The 22,728-nt window shown below is 40.0% G+C and overlaps 3 protein-coding genes across 4 annotated transcripts in view; 1 reads left to right on the top strand and 2 right to left on the bottom strand.

Annotated features, from left to right (window-relative positions):
• Positions 1-22,728, bottom strand: part of LOC140268724 (SLAM family member 5-like) — a 101,870-nt gene that overhangs the window by 37,911 nt on the left and 41,231 nt on the right. The window lies entirely within an intron of this gene.
• On the top strand, positions 281-4,809 carry LOC140269359 (uncharacterized). Its single transcript, XM_072364412.1, has 4 exons — positions 281-704; positions 962-1,026; positions 3,045-3,138; positions 3,262-4,809. The coding sequence occupies exons 1-4, from the start codon at positions 497-499 to the stop codon at positions 4,287-4,289; spliced, it is 1,395 nt and encodes a 464-aa protein (XP_072220513.1). The 5' UTR covers positions 281-496; the 3' UTR covers positions 4,290-4,809.
• Positions 9,640-17,267, bottom strand: LOC140269190 (purine nucleoside phosphorylase-like). The gene is made up of 6 exons (XM_072364210.1): positions 17,120-17,267; positions 14,455-14,624; positions 14,258-14,361; positions 12,468-12,643; positions 11,898-12,088; positions 9,640-10,559 (listed from the first exon to the last, which is right to left on the bottom strand). The coding sequence occupies exons 1-6, from the start codon at positions 17,146-17,148 to the stop codon at positions 10,339-10,341; spliced, it is 891 nt and encodes a 296-aa protein (XP_072220311.1). The 5' UTR covers positions 17,149-17,267; the 3' UTR covers positions 9,640-10,338.

Genomic DNA, 22,728 nt, shown 5'->3' with positions numbered 1-22,728 from the left:
ACACTCGGAGCGGTGTACTTGAGCCAGTTCAGGTCAGCAAACATGATCCAAAGTCAGTGTGAATGCAGCTGATATTGCCTGGTCTTAGTCTGCTGCAGCTCCAAATACACAAGAACCAAACCTAAGCAAAAACTGGGTCTCAGCTGGCTAAACCAGAATGAGCTACAGCAGCAAAAACACAGTGTTACTGAAAGCGACAATGCTGTGTTTTTGAGGCAGCACAGATTTCAGATGGAAAGTAAAGGAACGCCACTTCTACTTTTACTTGAAACTCTAAGTGTGGCCGCCTCCAGTCTCTTCCACCTCACCTGTAATTTCTCTGCGCGTCCACTCATATATTTACGGTACAGGCTTCCGCCACACGGAAGAAAGGTCTCAGCTAGCTACCAGAAACAGGGATGTAAAAATTTCTACTGCGTCGTTTATTTTCGCTTTTTGCAAGATATATACTTTCACCTCACGCCTTTTCCTCTCATAGTACTTTTAATTCATTATCATGGCGACGTGCGTTCCCTTTCAAACACAGTTATCCTCAATAATGGAGGTGCTGGTGAAGGCAGCAGTGGCAGAAATCTCCAAACTGGTCGATGACAAATGTGCGTTTTTGCATCTTGAAATATCCCGAAAGCAAAGCGAGAATGAGATGCTGAAACGGAAGCTGATGGTGATGGAGAATAAAACTGCACAGCTGCAGCGCGGATACGGTGAGACCCTCAGTGGGTTTGTTTGGGAAATGAATCATTGACTTAAATCAATGCACTCTGCATGCTCGTGTAGAAGCATTATCAGTTCGTCTTTATGGAAAAACAGCAAGAAAACGAGTAAAAACTGACGCTGTGGGAATGCCGGTCATCTTACACAAATCACTGCACATAAAAAACTAAATTTAAATGATTAGAAACGATAAGAATTCTCCTTGGTTCAGCTTTTTAAACCCAATTATTTATATCTTTATACTTAGGAAACTACATGGATCGAGGAACTGAGCTGGGGAGCAACTGTCCACATCCCACAGAAGATATTAAGGTGCGTGTCTTTCCGATGATTTAAAAGCCTTCATTTGTATCAGTCATTGTTCTGCAACATTTGTAGATGGATCTGGACTAAGGCTGGATTATAGACTGTAAAAAGTAGGCTCGCTCACTTTTCTGGGACCTCCAGGAGCCACAGGAGCACCTATAACGTTAGATTTGAAACTTTAAGCCCATTGATGATTGTGGTGCACTTAAGATGATATTTTGAAGTGGGTATACTTGATTATTGACTGGAAAATAAGCAGGTATAACCATGTAATATAAATCCACACAGAAATGTCAGTTTCTCTCAGCTCTATTCTCTATTTTTTTTTTGCTTCAACTGCTGAAACTGTTTTCTGTTGAAGAATCTCATGTTTGCCATTTTCCCAGCAGCTATAGTGTTACCAGTTTTTATAATAAGTGCTGTTAAAAGTAGCTGCAAATCAAACCGTGCAACAGACAGGAGACATGATAACATGGCTGTTTGATCAGATTGGACGCTTTCTTTTCATACTCTGCTAGTGTTCAGTTGGACCTGATTTTGACCTGATCACAGATTCAACAAGCTGCTGGAAACATGTTGACATGTTGCTCCATATTAACATGATGACATCATGCGGTTGTGCAGCTTTGTGGGTTTCACCTACGCACAGCATCTTGGATTGAGATCTGGTGCATCAACTGAATGCCACACGCAGACTTTGGTGTTTAAACCATGCTCAGTTTGTACTTAGAGACATAAAAACTAAAGCCTCCCTTTTGTTTCCATCCAATTCTGGCCCTGACATCTGAATGTTTCTGTAGTAACAGAGACTCATCAGACCAGGTATCATCTAGAAATTGTCCGCTGTACAATTTGTTTGAGCTTGTGCACTCTGCAGCCTCGGTGGGTCTGAGTTATTGTTGACTCACTCTGATCTTTTCCATCAACAAGATATTTCCTGGATGTTTTTTCATTTGAATTTTTGTACCCTTAATGGACAGTGTCACATTCAAAGTAATTTAAGTAGTTTGATCTAATACAAAGACTACATGTAATAAGTTATTGGCATGTGATGGTTGATTGTTTACTTTGATGAGGAGAAAAACTTGTGATGTTCTCGTTCTCTTGTGGGAAGTCTGCAGCCGTCGGGACCAACTGCAGTGGGATGACGGAGAGATGTGCTTCTCATGTTGTCAGATCCCACGGAAGAGCTACTGTTTCACGAATTGCAGGAAAACTTAGTGCTGGTTCTTCCAGGAAGGTGTCAGAGTGCACAGAGCGTCACATATGTTGCTTATAAGGCTGTGTAGCTGCACACGGGTCAGGATCTCTATGTTGAACCGTTTCCAAAACTGAAAGCGTCGACAGCTGTTGAGCATCAGACCTGGACCACAGAACGATGGAAGAAGGTGGCCTAGTTGGATAAATGGTGTTTTCTTTACATCATGTGGACGGCTGAGTCCGTGTATGATGCTCACCTGGGGGGGGATTTGGAACCCAGGCCCGTTCAGTGTGCTGCTTTGTGCAACGTTCTGCTGGCAAACCGTGGCTCCTTCTATTCATATATGCATTTAACATGCACCCCCTACCCTAACATTGGTGCTGACCTGGCAACGGTATTCCCTGATGGCAGTGGCATCTTTTAAGCACGATGTGTCCTGCCACATCACAGAAATGATTCAAGAATGGTTTGAGGATCACAGCAACAAGCTCAAGGTGTTGACTTGGCCTCCAAATTGTCCAGATCTCAACACATTTGAACCTCTGTGGGATGTCCTGGATGAAGAAGTCCGATCCGTGGAGGCCCCTCCTCATAACTCACAGGACTTAAAGGATCTCTTACTGACTGCTTATCACAGCAGACATTATGGGATCTAGTGGAGTCCACGCCTCAGCAGAATAAGCTGGTTTTGCAACAAAAGGGGGGCCGACTCAGTATTAGACCGTTATGACTGATCGGTATATGTCAGAGAAGTTACATTTTCCTTTCAGTTGTTCCCCAAAGTAGCCATAAACCTTAAATTGGTGCTTCTTTTTTTTTGTAGTACGCTGAGATTGAAGATGCCACAGCTTCCTTCACAATCAAAGAAGAGAGTCCAGATGAGGCGCTGTGGATCAGTGATTCAGCTGGACCCACTGGTGAGTTCACAAGCTCTATTTTATGCAAGAATTAATTATCAAAACTCATTCCTTTTTAGTTGAAACTGACCTTTATAACCATAATATTAGGATCTGAAGTCTTGTCACACCTGCCCCTTGCAGGTCCTGCTGTACAGTACCATAATGCTCCAGAGAACCAGCAGTTAACCCATTCGGAGGTTGCCAGACAGAAGCCTTCAGAGTTCAGTGACTCGTACAACTCTGCTCAGCATGTAGTGGACATCAATAATAGTCTTCATTTTACGATCAAGACAGAGAAGGAGGAGGACCGACTGGCATTCAGACAGGAAGGATGTCAGCACATTGTGGGGAAGCAGACTCCAGCTGCTGCTGACTTTTCCATGGATGAAAGGGAGAGTCAGCTCTGGTCATCCATAATTGAAGGTAATGACATTGACGCTGGTTTTCCTGACTTCTCCAGTGTTGTCGAGGAGTATTCCGGCACCTTCTCTGAGCATTCAGAAGCGAATGTGGTTTCTAACAAGTCACCTGGTGTCCAGCAGTCGTCTCAGAGGCTGTGCAATGGGGTTTACAGCAGTGAGTATCAGAAGGATGCTCCACAGTCGAATTATCAGTCCAGGCCGCATGCTGCTCTGTCGCAGCAAGACAAGCAGAAGGAGCAAATTTACCCGCCGAGGAACACGCCTCATGCTCAACTGAGGCAGGCAGAGGAAGAATCTGAGAGGGAGACCGTCGCCGGGGACAGACCAGTTCTAACTCACTCACACAACAGTTTCACATCCAGCAGCTTCTACCCGCATGCCGCCCATAAACCGCTCTCTGCCCTGGCCCGGGGCTACACCTGCTCCCAGTGCGGAAAGTCGTTCAACCGCCTGCATCAGTTCAAGCTGCACCAGCAGAGCCACAAGAGGAAGCGAGCGTTCTGGTGCTCGGTGTGCGGGAAAAGCTTCCAGTGCTCGTCCCACCTCAGCATACACCACCGGACTCACACGGGAGAGAAGCCGTACGGTTGCGGGCAGTGCGGGAAGAGGTTCACGCAGCAGAGCAGTCTGAGGGTCCACCAGCGCACACACAGCGGGGAGCGGCCCTACAGCTGCTCGCAGTGCGGGAAAACCTTCATCCTGATGCACCACTTGAAGCGGCACAGGATCATTCACACATACAGCTGAGGTGCAGGTGTGTGGAGGGAGCTCAGGTGACGGGACACAGATGAAACCAAATCAAAAAGCCAACAAGCGGCAGCTTTTTTTTTAGTTTTTAACCATGTGACTGACATTGTACATAAATGCATATTTTACTATGCAGAACTTATTTGAAGATGATTAGATCATGTGAAACTGAACTGCACCCTCATTCACATAAGTGAGTGTTTGTGAGACACTTCCAAAGCTAGAAATCCAAAAGATCTAAAATGTGGGGCCATCAAAGAAAATCCTTTTACCGTCTCCTGCATCCACTCTTTTAGCCTGTCATGTAGAAATGAGCTCTTTTTAATGTGAGTACTGAAACTGACTCTCACTTCCCCATCTGCTTTCCCATTAACAGTAAGTGTTTTCAGATCCAATGAAGCTCCTCTCAGGTTCACAGCTTGGTGATAACGGCTTGTCCCACTGTTGCTCTGTTACAATTTCTATGAGAGTTCTCCCAAAAATCGCTTTATGTTTTACATTAAAAGTGTTGTCAAAACTGTCTGAAGCTGAAAACTTTCACTGTGTTGATTCTCGCATGAGCGATATTAGAACGTGTCGTTCTCAGACATGTTTCCTCAAACTAATGGATATCTCGGGACAAACCATTGATACGTTTACAGTAATCTGCATTTGTCAAACAGCATTATTTGATTTTCTTTGGTTTCTTGCTAACTGTGTATGGGATTGAACAATATAATTAATCTCATATAGACCTCTATAAACTGCAAATATGAAATATATATGATATCAAATGGGTGGACGTTGAAAAGCCCTGATCTATACTACTTGCTTCTCAAATTGAGTTTACAGCAAAGAGTTTAAGTTATTTGTTGGTTATATTGTTCCTGTTAATTGTTAAAGGTCAGAAAAATGCTTTTGCCTGTGCTTTGTCGCACCGGCAGCAAAAGTAAACAGCGGGAAAGTTCTCATCGATATGGAATCATAACTCTGGGAAAATGTTCATTCAGCTGTAATTTTGTAGAAAAACACATTACAGAGAAGATATGGCACAAAACTAAACTACCGGCTGAATATTCGGGCTTTGTAAAATAAATGTGATTAATGGTACATTTTTCAGATCAAGCAGAGTCAAAAAAATTGAGACGCTTCGTGGAACTTTCAAGTGTTTTTCCAGTGGTTGCAGTTAATTAACAAAACTGTAGGATGTTAATTTACTTCTTTTAGCCTTTATTTTATCAGAATAAATGGTGCATATTTACATAGTACATTTTTAATAATTTAATCTAGTTTAGATTCTACAAAGCTCTTAAATGCGTTTCCTATTCACCCAATAATACAGACACTCATACGACACTTTTGATTTATACTTTTATATATATATAAACTGTAAAGGTTACAATGCACACCCAATATCTGAGGAATAGAATAAACCAAAAAATTGAACATTTACACATGTTACACATGATGCAAACAGCAAAGCCATCAGAAACTATAGACATCAATAACAAAAGGAAAGGCATCACAACTGTCATCATAAACAAGAGTTCCTCCTTCTAATAGGTTTAAGATTTGTTTAAATGAATTTAGTAAGAGCAGCTCTTCAGATAGTTTTGCAACTGATTCAGGTAGATGACTGTTTCCTCCTGTATGTACAAACTCTGTAAGATTAAAGCGAACAAATCTATCAAAGTGGAGAAAGTAAATTCCTGTCTGTTTTGGAGGATGATGGATGATGGATAGAAGGAGACTGAAGACAGCTTTGTAAATTAAATGTGCCGGTGTTTGAGTCCACAGGAGGACTAAACAGACATCCAACCTGAGCGTACGTCGTACAGTGGTGAGTAAACGTTTTAAGGTCTATGGTACACTATCAAGGTTGTGTTGACAAAAATTAAATGTATAAAAGACACAATCCAGTACAGACATAAATGTGGCACTCACAAGTCTCTTTTTGGCCTCAAAAGAAAAAAAACACAACTTGATTCTAAAGAAAATACCCAGTTTCAACTTTATCCATATTAAAGTTATCATTATTGATGATTTTTTTCAACAACTTTCTGGATGTGAAAAAACAAAAAAGGGAAATTCCTAAGTATTTGAACTGATATTCTAAGTCTTGTGAAGAGTGTTTTAAGTTCATCAGCTGCTAAAATGACAGATTCAAGCATGTAGTCAGCTGAAAGGACAGCAGAGGGCGGTGGGACTCATCTTTTAAATCATTACAGCACAAAAAAGGGGCCATGAACTGCACTGCTGCTGGCTGAAACAGAAATTCATTCTTCGAGATTCCTCTTTATTACAGGACGTAACAGCCACCACCTGACAGTTAAGGGCATAAACAGCTCCCAGCACAGCAGCTTTTAATACACAGCACAACTTTGTTCAGAAACCCTTTAAAATCCATTTTTGTTTCTCTAGGCTCTACTGGTTTCTGTAGTTTTATTATATTGAGCTGGTCATTTGATCCAGACCAAAATATGAACAGTTACACTTTGAACTCCCAACATTTGTGCATTTTAAATTAAAAGTCTCAACGACTGCTGGATGAATTCTAATTCAATTTAAAGAAGACACACTCGTTTCCCATCAGAATAATAACTTATTTTTAGTCTTAGGCCTTCATGAAATTAATTTGTTATTTCCAAAGTTAAATTCATCTCCAAACACCTGCAACTAGTGACATTCCCATCAGCCTCAGATGAACTTTGTTTTATGCTAACTTGCTAATATTAGCATGCTAACGTGTGATAAGCTCGGCCTGTCATTTTGAATAATGAGGCTAATACATTAAAAAATGTTGATCAATGCATTGCCTACTGGAAAGTCTTTTATTAATTAGATTTTTTTCAGCTCAGGCCACCATTAACAATTAATCATAATTAATTTTACTTTTTTACTTACTTTACTCTTTACTGTCTGTGTTGGTAACTTCCTTGGTTGGTTCTACTTCCTTTTTAGAAGATGTTTTCTCTCCTGATTGTAAATTTAAATGACTGACAGATGTTTTGTTTGCTTAACTTTGTTGTATGTATGCATACAAACTTGGTGGAGGAACAAGATAATGATTTTCCACAGAGAAGCTAACCTACTTCTGTATTTTTTCTAAAATTTACACTACTAACAATCTATCTTTATCACCCTTTACAAGTTTAAACTTCAAATGTACCTGCTCCACTAATTATTTCCAGCTTTTCCCCATTCACCATGAAGGGGTTTCAGTTTCTGAGCTCTCTATCCCATCAAGCTTTGCTCTTCATGTTTTTTTCCCACAATTTTAAAATTCAGGACCTAATCTTAAATCAGACAGCGTAGTTCCCTTGGCCACAATATGTGAAAACAAAAGCAGGACTTCAACAAATTTATCATTGGCAACCGATCATTAAGCACACAACACTCTCCATCTCTTGGTAATGATTGTTTACACACCATGACACATCAAGATTTATGTATTTATGTGTGTGTTCTGCCATAAATCTACTCAGAACCAGTGAACAGTGACAGCATATCAGTGTGTCCCACCATCGAGCACAGCTGTGGCCTTGAAATGCAATTAAAGCCTTCGTTTTGTTCCGACACCTGGACGTCCTGTTTGGTCCAGGCAGCATGACCTTGTATGGGGATAGATAGGAGAGCCTGAGCGTCATGGAAAATGTTTTGTTTTTTTTCCTTTGTGGAGGAGGAAGGGGACAAGTGGCGCGGGGTATATTTTGACTAAGAAAGTGGGAGACTGGAGTATCCACAAGAGCGTGAGAGAAGTTATTTATATGAGAAGAGGAGGGTAAACATGAAGTAAAAGATAAACCAGCCTGATTATCCTTTTTTCCCTGAGAATCAGCTGTGGGCACATTTCTATTAATGTTGTGTATGTATGTTGGCACTGTATCTCTAAGGAGCTTACGCGGAATTAGCATGTTTTGCATAAATGGTTATAGACCCATGTTTAAAGGGACAGACCTCAGTATTATTATTGAGAAATAGAGAAATATTTAGCAAACATTAATGTTGTAGAAGGGCCAAGTTTAGTAAAAATGTTGAAGGGAGTCCAACCTCAAATGTTAACAAACAAAGCTGTGAGTCAAAGCAGCATACTGAATATGGAAGAAATCTCCTATATTCAAGCCACGAGGACAGTATTTTGCAAGTGGGAAAATGTTTATTTGCATTATTTTTCAGTTCCTTAGGGCTAGATTAATATGTAGTATGTTTTCATTAAAAACGGTTGAGATATAACTTCATAGTAAGTCATTAAAACATTAAAAAATAGGGAGCATTACATACCCAGAGTGGTAGAAATGGCTCAGGCAGGTTTACTTCCAAGAATGTTTAACAAAATACAGTAAAGTCATTGTAAAATGAGCTCTACCAAATGATAAATCAGGACAAATAGAGGGTTAAGTTACTTAGAAATGATGTATAACTATAACTTAACCTCTTGGTCTGCAACTAACTTGGTGAGTTTAACACATCTGAGCTGGACTTGCATCAGATACAGGCACTAAAAATAGACTCTCAAGCTAATATTTGTTCTATTATAGCTGCCAATAACAACAACACAGCAGCTATGAGCTAACAGTGCAATACTATGCTTTCATTCATTCATTTGTCTTAAAGTATTGGTGCTGTAAAGACAAATAATCCCTTATTTAGAGGCTATATTGTCTATGCCCCCGTTCACTCCAATTATATGGATATATATGCGGATCTCCAATAATAAGAATTTCACCAAACTGTTATCGGTAAGTAGAACGTATTTTATGCCAGAAATAAGGTCCAGGTTTAAAAAAAAAAAAAAAACGAACTTCCCCTTTAACCAGCTAAAAGGTTTCGGGGAAAAATTAAAATCTGACCCAACCCTGAGATGTTCTGATTTGGCGCTACATAAATAAACAGAACTGAATTAAACTGGCACCTCTGTCAAAGCAGCTATAACTTTCCAAATAATTCCCACGTGGCTTTAATATTTGGATTCTTTATCATAAATTTTCCTCCACGAAAAGAAGGTAAAAACTATATAATAGCAGAAGTCACTTTATTGACCACTGAGCAGTTTTATTTGCTTTAATTGCTCAGCCAAGTAAAAAATAGAATAAAAATGAAACATAAAACACTCACGCACTGAGTGGAAGATGCAAACATGTCGAGCATAAGATGAGACATGTCAGACTTTACAAATAAAAATGTGTTAAAAGGACTTGAAGTTTGAATCTGAGGAGGTCAGAGCTTGAATGTGAAAACTTTAGTTGTATCAGTAAAAGACCTGAAGGTGGATTGTGACTAAAGACTGCTGGAAAAAGATGTGAAACATGAAAATGAGTGCAGACTGACTCCGTCTTTTAGTATCAAACGTAGCACACAAAAACACTTTGAATCCAGGCTGTGTAGTTTATTGTAAAATTCGATCCACGGTTTGTATTAAAGCATCTAAAAGCAGGGACTGCTCAACATCACAGCCTGTTAGAACACGGAGATGAGAGTGTTGGATTAGACTGATATACTCTGGTAACTATCAAGTGCAGGACATCTTCCCTTCTTTAACAAGTTAAATTCTCAAAACAAAAACGCTACTTAAATACATTTCATATAAATATTTTTAGAATATTTTACACCTCACTTCTACATTTGTCACCATTTCATGAAGACAAAGAGCTGGTCCATTTCATTCAAAACATGAAAGTCATAGTTTTGTATTGTAAAGAGGGAATGTGAAAGAACCGAAACAATAAATAATGTGACTTCCAACATGAAACCCTGGTCAGCTTGAGACAATACAGAGTAGCCGAGCAGGACTGTTGCATTAAAACATCTTCACAAGTAAAAAAAACACGTAAACATAACTGAAAGAGGAGTGTTTAAAAAGCAGATCAGATCTAAGGGTCATAAGATAAGACATTAAGTAACAGTCAGTGGAAATATTCATTGTAATTTTTGCTATGACACTACTTCATCGAGTCAGAACAGCGGCCTGGTGTTTTAAAATTCCACCACTTTATTTCAGTGTCGGGACAGGAAAAATCCTCCTGTTGTGACGCACCGCTGGAGCAGGACAGCCGACGTGAGATGGGGGCGTTCAGAAGGAGTTGTTGTTGTCGTTGTCCAGCCGAGCCACCATGGTGGACACCAGCCTTTCCAGCTGCTTGGCCCTCAGCCGGCCCGTCTCCAGGACTTCTTCGTGGTTGGCCTTCTCCTGGCTGTCGTAGTCCATCACCGAGCGGTTGCTGATCAGAGACAGGGCGAAGCAGCGCATCCCCGCATGGCGAGCGACGATCACCTCGTGTACTGTACTCATCCCTGCGTTGAAGACACAGTAAATGCAAGTGAAGCCTTATTGCTCAGATCTATATTCCTTTTAATATTTCTGGGGGTGTTAATCCAGTATCAGACTTTTTAGCAGCTCTGTGGTTTCTCCATTCTCTCCCAGCTGTCCAACATTTCCAAATGTTCCTTTCATTCCCAAATAGAAGTTAAATCTGATATTTTGTTCTGGAAAATTCCTCAATGAAATGACCCAGAAATGTTAAAGTGGCAGCCCTGATAGGAGGTGAGGTTAGATAGGAGTCTAAATAAGTGATGCTTCCTTTTTTAATCTTTTGAACAGGACACAAAGGATAATTCACCGTCAGTATGAAAGGAGAAGAGATAATGCAATCCCACAATCCCACACTGTAGCAACATATTAACCTTTATGATCTGAACATCTTCAGCCTACAAAGATGAAAAGTCTCCCCAATAAACTGCCTCTGCATGTGGACAAAAGGCCAACCCCCCCGGCCTTTCCCTTTAGGATATATTCTGCCTTTACTCTTTTGGAACCGTTTGCATTTACCTGCTTCTGTTTCCAGAGAATATTTCACTGCCATGATATTAGGTAACCTCTAAGGTAATCTCTCTGCCTCAGTAATTCAGTAAATTACACTCTGTTAGTCATATTTGGACAGAATAAACACAAAATAAGGCCCACACTGGAATTTGATGGTATATAATTTGCTTTTCACAAATATTCTAAAAGGAAACTTTTTCTTACTTGTCATGTTGTAATTCTTAGATTCTGTCTACGTGTTATTATTAGAGTACAATACAGTACTTACAACTCAAAACTTCCTCATGCATGTGTTGTGAATTCATGCCTGACAACAGAGTCAGTTAGCGGTAATCCCTTTTAACAGCTGTAATATGCAAACACTGAGGGTTGCTTAAAAGAGTTTTTTTAGTCATTACTGGTCCTGTGACTCACATGTTACTCAACACGACTGCCTCAGAGCTTGTGTTTGGGCTCTATTATTCTGTCACGACATGAACGTACACAAGAACACTGACTACATTGTTCTCTCAACACGGATGTTTAAAAGGTCATATCCAAGCAGTCACAATGGTTAGTTTATCCAAACTCATTTCAACCCAAATGCAGAGACGAGTCGATTCAAAATGCATTTATATGATCACACTTTATGGAACATCACATCTCTGAAGGATCTCACAAGTATAGAAGTGTTGTACTGGTCAAGTTGTGAGGTCACATGTTTATGAGGGTGTCAGAGTGGGAAAGTGTTGGTGTATAAGGTTAGAGAGAAGTGTCCGGAGGTTAACGAGCGTCTAAAGTCTGGAGTATGTGTGTTACAGTGAACTCACCAACGGCATCGGCTCCTAAACTGTGCAGCATGCGGCACTCCGCGATCGTTTCGAAGGACGGACCTCCGAGGACGCAGTACACCCCCTCCCGCAGGAAGTCACTGTAGCCCAGCTCTGCGCCGACGTCGTGCGCCAGCTGCCGCAGGTCGCGGTCGTAGGCGTCAGACATGCAGGGGAAACGGACGCCGAACCTGAAATCAACAGGAACCGTCCATTGTGAAAATCTCCACACCTATGGCTCAATGCTGGAATGTCCCCGAATGACTCAGGTAACATTTACGCAAAACATCAAACTTCTGAGATTTGTTCATGTCTCAACGTGAATGTGGTCCTGGGTTCCTTTCAACTGTCGCTGCTTCCACGGCCTGCTGCAGTGTTACCGCCGCAGTGAGGCATTTACTGAGGACGTGTGAATGGTTTAGTGGGGGTGTTGAGACTGAATGAGATTCAAGTAATACATCTTAATGATGGGCGTTACAGTGGCAGAGAAAGCTTCTTTTTCTTGCCCAGACTGCACCATGGTTTAACCTGCTGTATCGTATTACTGCACCCTCCTTCACCTCCACCGACCTGTCATCGTTGGGTCCAGCCAGCGGGTTGATTCCACCAAATCCAGGCATGTTGATGTGGTCCTTAATGATCATGACGTCCCCCACTTTGTAGTCCTGGTTGAGGCCCCCCGCTGCGTTCGTCAGGAACATCGTCTCCACGCCCATCAGCTTGAAGACGCGCATGGGTAACGTGATCTGGAATGCACCAGTGAATATTCATCACCCTCAGGGGCTGTGCAAAGTACAGCAAACCAGTTACCAGCAGTTAAACCAGCACACATGAGGTCAGTGAAATGCTAAACGTGTCATCGCTTTTAAATATTCTTTTCCTCAATGGTTCAAATCATCTCACAAACAGCACACTGAGCTCACTTAATGTGTCAAATGATACGACAATAGAGCCAGAGTCAGAAATGTACCTGATTGTAGTCATTTTAGGTTTTTTTTATTACAATCAATACATGTCTGAGGCCTGAGCATCAGATGTATCTGGATGGGGAACTAAATCAACATGTTTCCAGAAAGTCGAACCAATGCAGCAGAGGACAGAACTCCCTATCGTTAGTTTGTTGCTGATAAATCCTCTCGAATGCTGAGAAATCTGAGAATAACACTGAAAACGCTCCGCAGCTGTGTGTGCCTACAAAGTTCTCAGCAGACACTTTGGTGGGAATAACTTTCTGTTTTTATTCGTTGTGTGTTACCCGTCCTTGGGAAACAGGGGAGTCATTTAAAGTTTTGTTATGCACAGTCCTAACACTTCCACTCTTTCAGTGACACAAGCAAAATGCCAATTAACTCCCCTGCAGTGAGCCGTCCGAGTACGGTCTGTTGTAATATCAGCTGGTGATTCCTGGTAGCTGCTGTTGCTTCACCATATAGGGTTTGGGTGGTTTATCCAAAGCGACTTACGAGTGAGCAAACAACATTCACGTTTCAGTGCAGGAAGAATCGCTGGTCTGTTAATTAAGAGCTAAATCTATTTAAGCAAATACACAAATGCAAGTTAGGATGTTAGGAGGTGTTCCCAGAGGAGACAATTGTTTCAAGAACTAATGCTTTGAATAATCTCTCTTATAAATTGTTATATTATATGGTTCATTTTTAACCTTACATTCACATCGTATCTTTGCACTGATTCTTAAACCTTCAACTTTTTCACCTGGGCACAGTGCGGGTGCATTTAGGTCAGTTTGATTAATCAGTCTGTGTGCCCACTTCTCCCCAAACTGCACGGTAATGCATTAAGCTTTAATGTATTTGGCTGTGTCTCCCCATATAAAGTCTTATTTTCGTAACTATTAACATTATAGATGGAACTGAAAGAAGGGAGCAGCCGCCAAGATTTTAAAGGATTAAGCCAAAACAGAAGTACCTCAGAAGTCCCATTTTATAGGCGTTTATGAGAAAATTAATCGACTTCTGCTTGATTCATTGATCTTTTAAGCTCTTTGCCAATGAGTTTATGGTCTCGTCTCAACTGCTCGGTTAAAGTCTCCTTTAATAAAACATAGCGTGCAAAGGTTCAGCAGTTCTTAGACCAACTTTCACCGCTCGCTCGTCATGTTGTAGTTGGTGCGATGCCATCACCTGATCATCTCTCGTGTTTGGTTTGGAGCGTCTTAACCTGTTTCTTAAAATTTCTGTTTAACTATTTGAGTCTTCATGACATGCACCAAAAAAACTTGAGAGTTTTTTATTCCAGTTCTCCCAAAAGTAGTTCATAACAAGCTCGCTGTTGCAAAGTGTAGTCATGCAGTTAGAAGAGTTCAGCCGAACCAACCGCCGCAGGCCTCAGTATTTACTCACCTTTTGGATCGGATAGCCTTCGTACAGGTGGAACCTGCCCTGCATGCAAACACACGGCTTTCCTTTTAGTGTTCCAAACACCAGCTGACCAGCGTGACCATGCACTGCAACACACACACACACACTGTTAGACACTCAGTGTATTTTATTCATGCACGCAGACATTAACAGCTGCTTTGTTGCCAGGCTGTGCTCACCTGTGCTGCGGGGGAAGTTGGGAATGTCGGCGTACTTGAAGACCTGCGGATCCTTCAGCATCTCAGCCAGCCCCCCCATGCCTGAACCGCACACGATCCCGACAGTCGGCCGCACTTGTGTGTTGGACAGCAGCCAATCCGATGTGGCCTTGCACTCGTCATAGCTGACACTAAGAAAGGGAGAAAAACTAAGATTATCAACAGGCACTCTCACAGCGTGTGAACGCTTCAAAAAGCACGAGATAAGATGGGTTCTTCCTGTTTGGCAGCATGTATCATGTCATGCTGCAGCCATTTCACAGAAAATAACTGAAAATAATGAGCTGAGGCTGTAAGGCAGGGCATCCTGTACGGATAATGTGGGGAAATTAATGTCTTTCCTGGACTTACATCAACATAAATATGGAGACACAGGCACACACACACACACAGGCACACATTTGTTGTGTGTTTAAACGTAAAAGCTGACTGGTCTTATTGTTGAAACAGTGACCAAACCTGAGCTTTAAACCTACAACAGTGAGGTCAGTACTTGTGTCTCACACCAACAATGACAGTCCCTTTGTCTTTGGCTCTAATCTGTCCCACCTGTACACTTCACACTGATATCAATCCCACCAATGCAGTTATCTCTCATCAAACTATGTTTAAAAGGCTTAACACCTATAGTAAATATTAACTTAACTGTATTCAGGAGTTGTAGTTCAAAGCCCTAAAACAAATACCTGTAATTCCTGCTATTCACTTTTCACCCAGCAGCTTCCTCCACATCTTAGCAAATGTCCCGGAAGCCAATAAATAGCCCCAGTGGAAAAATAAAGTGCTAAGTAATGTTTAATGTTTGCATACCTGAGTGGACTTGCAGTTAGTCCGATCCTTAGCACACTTAAAGTTTGGTAATACTTAGATAACTTTACTATTTTGGAACAACGTTTTGTGCTCTTTCTAATTTAGTTGTAATTTTAAGGTGGAAAACAGAATTTGAAGTGTGTTTGTTGTACTTTTGTGTGCTAAAGTGGTACAACTTAAAGTACACTTAGTAAACTTAAGTAAATGGCCGTGTATGTACTAATTTACATGCTTGATTAAAAAATAAAGGTTAATTATAGTATACAGATTTTATTTAGTAGCAAAAGTGGCTCTAATGTTAAAGTAACATGTCATCAATATGTTCTTATATTATTAACAATATGCTCAATCATACTTTTTTGCACACTTCTATTAATAAATGTTAATAGAGATGTTAATAACTTGAAAGCTAATTGAAAAAGGTGCATTTTTATGCTCAAATGTAATGTAAAATATACTAAAACTTTTGGATATTATTTAAAAAATATGCTTAACAAAACATTTTAGATAAATACACTTTGGTTATTGCAGAGAAATTCAACTTAACATATATTTCTAATCTATTTCCCATCATTATTTTCTGCTTTTCATACATTACATTACATTCATACAGTACAATGAAGTTGAGTTATTTTTCATCAGGGGTATTAAAGCTGGACTAAAACTGGGGAAATTTGCAAGAAACCTGTTCAGTTTCATATTATTTGATGTTTTAAGTAGTTACATAAGTCCTCAAACAACATCTGTACAATAACATCCCTACAAAGCAGTTGTCAAGAATACAAACTGAAACATTTGGGTCTCCGAGGGTCAGTCCAGCCTTAATAAATCCTAAATCCTACATCTAAAACAAATCCTGACCACAACACCAGTGAATGCACGCTTGTTGTATGCTTATTATTATATATTATTATGTAATCTCTTATCATATTGACCCGCTGGTAGGTGCAGATATAAAATTAGGTGCTATTTGAATGCAAACAGCTGTTAAAAAAAATCAGAAAAAGTGAAACAGGAGTACAAAATACTGGATTTTTGGCAATATCATCAATATCTTTCACATTTTAAAGACTATAAGCCTACCTGCTGGAAACATAAATAGTAAAAAAGTCAATATTTTCCCTTTGAACTCGCCATAGGAGAGCAGAAAGGTATAAAGGATAATGTTGTTGATGTAATTCTTATTGTTGTCTACTTTACCCCTCCCTTTCTCCTCTATTATTTCAGAGCAACGTGCGCTCAGTCAGCAACCCACGCGCACATGCACTGGCTCGTCTGCCAGCTGTGCTACATTCACGTACTACGTTTGTACCAGACGCGGCACTGCGGAAGTGCCGTGTCCGTGTAATGACTCAAAGGGTTTGTACAGACTTAACGGCGGAGCGCGTGCGGGTTTTTTCCACTCCATCATTGGTCAAACCGGGTTGTCTCGCGCGGTTAGGAGGGAAATTAGGCTATGATCTCGTTATTCATCTCTCCATCTGGACCGGGAAGTAGTTAAACCGCTTTCTGGAGCGTGGCACCCTGAAGCGGCAACCGCGCGCTTCCCTGCCAATTTAATTATATATATTTTTTTACGAAGAATCAGATAAAAAAATCCAAGTGTAACTGATTCAACTGTTAGCTTAGACTCTACTGGCTTTGAATCAGTGTTATACACAATAAGCGATGGAAAACTGGTGTTGTTTTTAACACCAAGTGTCAACACAGACTACATGTGATGTAGCTCAAGATAATACATTTAACGAGGTAAACCGGCGTTTCGGTAGTTTAAATAGTTATAATCTCAGTAGCAGTCTTAAATTCGGTTACTCACCCAGCGACGAAGTCAGTCATAGAGAGCATGATGAAATGTGATGATGGAGTCAGCAGGTTGTTTCGTGTTTTATTGAGTCTACCAGCGTTGTCCGGTTTTTGTGACAGAGGGACCGGTTTTGGGTTTTCCACCCCTCACTACACTACTGTCGTCTACATACGTCACATCCAACAAAAACTCCGATTGGTCGAAACGCAGGCGGGGGTACCAGCACAGGATGGTGTACCGGATGTTGCGTTCCTGAACTTCTGCCAGCACGTGAAATCACAAATCAGTAACAGCTTTTGTTAGGATGACAAAAAGAAACACGAGGCAGTTTTAACTAACCACAAATGAATAAATGAAATAAAAGTGTACGTGCAGGCACGCCTCGTAATGCATTCATTTTTATCTGATGTTTGTTCATGACCAATAAAAAAGTATTAAACCTATGAATAAAAAGGCAAGCACAATTAATGTTAGTGTGTCTCGAATGCTAAAAACTTTAATTTCCTGATAACTGACACCTATTTAAAATTATTTTATTAGCAACTCAGGAAAAAGAAGGTATTTTAATTTATTCTTCAAACATGGCAGCCTGTTTTTAAATATTTTGTACAAGTAAAACCTATAGGCTGAATTTTGCGTACCAACAGGCCCAATTTGCGACTTTCCCCTCCATTTAAACAGAAACTAGCTGAAGCATACCACAACTAAATTACTGACAGAAATATTATTCTGAAATACAACAAATATTAGAACATATTGTCTGCTTTTTTAACCCAATACATCAATCAGTCCCTTTGAAAGATCATTTTCCAACAAGACATGAAGGCAGCACAGACCACACACAATCTTCACGTGGTGGTGTTGCTTTTGGTGATGATGGATACAGACATTTCATCTGTGTGTGCAAATATGTCAGTGACCTCTAGTCTATTGTGGACACTATGAAAGCAGCGCAGAGGGGCCACTGTTGTGGTTACTGGCTGTTAAGTAACTTCTCATTTGTATTCACACAGTTGTTTGCTCCTCATCCTGACTTTTCAGACAAATCCTGCTCCTCTCAGTCTGCAAACAAAACAGAAAAGTTTCTCCATAGAAGAAACTTTACTCTGATAATCCACAGCAGATCCAAGGTTATTACCAGGTTAATAGCAGGTGTCTTCTCATTATTTTAGCACTGTTTATATCACTCGTACCACACACAGCAGTCAGTGGATCTAAGAACAAGTTAAACCAGAATTTTAAAAAGAGGCTCACTTTGTGTATTCAGCCCTTTGTTTTACTTTTTGCAACCTTTATGTGCTGGTACTCCTTTTTCTCACGCTACTCTGATCCTGTTTATTTATACGCCTTAAACTCATCAATGATTCAGTGCCTTCACTGGTCATTCTTAAATATACTCCATCATCTTGTGTATCAGTGAGTTCATCAGTTAAACAACTTTATTTTGTAACTGTAGGCTAATAAACTGACTTTTGAAGCGTTGTAGCACAAAGAATTACAGTTTTTATTGGTTAGTTAGTTGACCCATTACCTTGTTCCAGATTGAAATTCAATTCATTGTGGACCATTGTATCCATTGTGGGTGAGTCATAATTACTGGGATGATGATCTACTGCCTTTCCTCAGCAATCTGCTCAGCTGTGTGTTCAGATAATGTGAATGAACATGACATTGTTATCATATTAAACATACAGTTCCAGCTGTAATGCTCATCATGGACACAAATGCCATCATGGTTCTGAGCTGTCGTTTTATTTGTTCTTTTTCTGAAAATTAATGATTGTAAAACATACATTTTAACTGAAAAGCGTTTGTTGCAGATGTTTTTATTTCTTTTTAATTTTCTGAATTCAACATCACCAGCACACGTACAATAGGGAAATCCGACGATATGAATAAAAGTATTAGAAAGATGATCTTAGAAGGAAAAACACTAGTCAGAATTGTCTCTTGGTACCAGTTCTGTCAATGAAAACTGGCTGCAAATTCCAAGATTATCAGTTCAACCTACTGTACAGGTATTTGGGGATTGTATCCACTTTGTTATGGCTTTTAAAAGAGAGCCAAACTGCAATTGTCATCTGAGAAACGAGTTCAGATGGTCAAAAACAACCGAATAATCCAGGTGAATCATCATAGTCAAGAAAAAGCCACACAGTAACTAAGGGTCAAGACTTGTGGAGTAAGATTTATACTCACATGACACAAAAGTCGAGTTATTTGGCACTTCATCATAGTGTTTGTAGCATCATGCTTTTAATCATTATGCTGTTGGTGGAGCAGGTAAATGGCTCAAAGTGCCATTGTGTGGATAAAGCTGGCCCTTCCCCAACCATGTTTTTGGGTCATTGTAACCAAACAAATCTTTGCCCAGTTAAAGTTCTGGAACGCTTTTTCCAAATTCTCGACTGTGCTTGAATCACATCTGTGTCAGGAAGTCCACTTCAACATAATTTAATTGAAATGTGAGGAAGACTGGTCACATTCACAACCAGAATTTTGCTAGAAGCTTGTTGATGGCTTGTTAAACCATCAAGATAAGATAAATTCAGTGTGATATTAAGTGTGACATTAATGAGTGCTCAAATAAATCATTATATTTGTGACTTCCAGAAGTGAATGCAGAAGATCTGGGGGAGTGAACAGAGAGAAAAATCCTAGTTCCTGTGGCTCTGCTGTGCTATTTCAGAAGTTTTTAAGCCTCATGTTTTCACCACCCTAAGACTGTAATGGCGACAGATCCAAAATGTAGTGGTGTTCATAACATCCATCTTTTAAGGCATTTTTCAAATTCTTTCATTCATCTTTTGTTTTGCCAGAATGACGAAGATACAAGATTTTCTTTTTTTTCAGAGGGATCTGGTCACGGTGGCAGCACAAGCAGCCTCACCTCACATAAAATCCACAAAAGTATCAAAGAAAAGAGGGGGAGAGCAGAAAGAAACAGAGGCTGTGGCAGCAGCATTAACAACTTGTTCCACCTTGAGTCAAAGATTACGTAACATGTTCCTTCATGCCGGTCTGAGACCTTGTAAGGTATGAAAAGAGGGGACTGCTTCCAAGGCACGGATTTTTTTTGAAAAAGCTCATTCCACGTTCAGCACTCAGCAGTTTATAAAGCTCTGGATGTAACTGGGCACCCTACAAAGCACAAGGTCAGCACTTAGAATGGCAGGTGTTACATAACAAGTGGAAATGATGGCGATCTTTTCTGATTCTTGTCATGTAATCAAGTTTGGTAGAAACATTCATTATCACTTTCTTTTAATCTTCTTTTTTGTTATTTTCGGTTCTCTCATTGAGAATTAAGTCTCTATAACGGCTCGGCTTGTCTGCTCTGCTTGTTTGTGTGGCTCTCAGAAATGTTCCAACCAGTAAGCCTCACACTGTGAATTAAAGCTGAGCTAATGAATGGAGCTCACTTCGAACAAGGTGTTGATTCAGTAAGGCTGATGGTTGTCTTGTTGAGGGAAGTTGTTAAGTGTTAAACTTCTAATTCTTGTCTTGTTGTTTACCACCAGTGTACCCACAGCCCGATAAGATGCCAGAGAAGGCCCTCCCATGCAGCATAAGTCTTTTTCCCTTTCACTCCCACGTGCAAAACACTCGAGCATTCAAGACAAATATTGTATATGAACCATACCCTTCTCTTGGTATTATGTTCTTTGGTGGAATATGTATACCTGTAAGTAAATTGATGTTTTTTTCCAGCTCTGCACATGTACCTGACAGGGTTTCAAACCTCCACCTCTGTCACTCAGCCACAGCATCCTTCCTGGATGATGACACCTGAACCATCTTGAGGAAAACAATTAGCTGGAAAAGCTCGAAAACTTGTGAGTGAATCTTTTAAGGTTATACAATTTAATGGTTTATGCATTTACATTTTATCCTGCTCTGTAAGGAAATTTCATGGCACTTCATTTGAAATGTGCACACACAGTAAGTCTGAGCTAATGCTGCTGTAAGCATGATGTCTGTTTTGTTGGTTATGCAATTTTTAATTCAAAGTTGACACTCTGAGGCAAGTTGACATTAACCGAGACTACCAATTTATAAAACTTAGAGTTATGTGTTAACATTATATTAAACTACCCTATCACAAGAACTCAATAACTGTGCTTTGAGTATTTTCTTTTATCTAAAACACCTCCCTTGAATATGTTCCTTGGGAAAAGTTAGATTTTTCAGTGAATTGGTCACTAAATGTTATCATGTTTTTAATATCTTCACAAAAACAACAGAACAGTCCAGAGAGTCAAATGCTTCATACAAATGTACTTACTTGGTCAGAAAGAGTCTATAAACACTTAAATAATCTCAGACATCTTAAAATAGACAGATTATTCTCCTTAAATCTTCGCTTTTATTTCTGATATATAAACTGTTCTACAAACGAGAAACAAAAGCCTCCAGCTCAGGCTGATAGTTTGTTGCCTCCCTCATGTTCCTTAAAACTAAAATAACTTGAACGTGTTAAGTTCCACAAGCACATTAAGCCAACTATACGGTATTATTAGTATTTTATAGCGTAATGCTTGAATAACTCCTTTTAAATCCAACGTAACTGACATGAAGCTAATAACTAGCTGGTTAATTAGCTTTATGCAAACATTTAATAAGCATCAACACTGACATCTGAATGGAAATCAGCATTGTTATGATTACATAAGGCTTTATTTTTCTTCACAAAGTAAAAAAAACGTGTTGACAAAACACTCGTGTATCTAATTTCTTCTGTGGAAACAAGTTAGCTGCTTATGGGACTTTGTTTTAGGCTCATTTCAGCTCAAAGATGAAACATATATAGGTCATTGGGTCTGCTCCTTCAACAATCTTTTTCTGCCCCACAGCGTTTGTTGCCAGCAGACCATGAATTCAGCTGCAGAGAGGATTTAGGAGCTTGGAGCCTCAGCTTTTGGTCCACATGTCTTCTGAGCTGCACTCAGCCAAAGTTGCATACAAAATGCAGCTTCTGCTACCTCAATCTGCTGCTTCAACACTCTGTACTATTACATAGATTCAAAGGGTAAAAACTCAAATTCCCTCTTGATTGAAAGAAAAAAACAATCTGGTGTTAGTTTGACTCAACAGATTTCTACTTCAAGGATAATCATGCCCATTAGCTGTTAATTCAACACTGCAAACATAGAATCTGTAAATTAAGTCTAATGAAAACTTGATATGCACAATATTTCAGGTGAGTCTGGATCTTTCTGTGTATGATTGATGTTTACAGCCCAAAATGAACTTAGATCAGTACAATAGGGGGGCTGAAAATAGGAGAGTCTCATTTGCTTTTGGAAGTAGGCAATGTTTCCTCCACGATATCTCCAGAGGGCTCAGCAATGAGTCCTGTATTCCAGACCAGTTCTCAGTGTGTGCAGCAAACATACTGACTTCAGTGTCACCTTAAAACATACAGAATGATCCTTACTGGCTCAAAACAGTGTCACCAAGTCCAACATGCCAGAGAACATACCAAACAAGTTTTAAATGCCTATATTGTGACATTAATGACTTCAATTCAGGGGAAGGATTGTCGAAGACACCACAATAGTGGCATCTTTGGCATAGTGTCGCCACATGGAGTTGTTGGGCCTGTTTTCAGCAGTTTTTTT

This window comes from Leuresthes tenuis, unplaced genomic scaffold (genome assembly GCF_036924035.1).
Source record: "Leuresthes tenuis unplaced genomic scaffold, fLeuTen1.0.hap1 SCAF_14, whole genome shotgun sequence".
In the NCBI taxonomy this organism is placed as follows: Eukaryota; Metazoa; Chordata; class Actinopteri; order Atheriniformes; family Atherinopsidae; genus Leuresthes; species Leuresthes tenuis.
The sequence above is the reverse complement of the archived record's forward strand: the minus strand, read 5'-3'. Positions and strand labels throughout refer to the sequence as shown.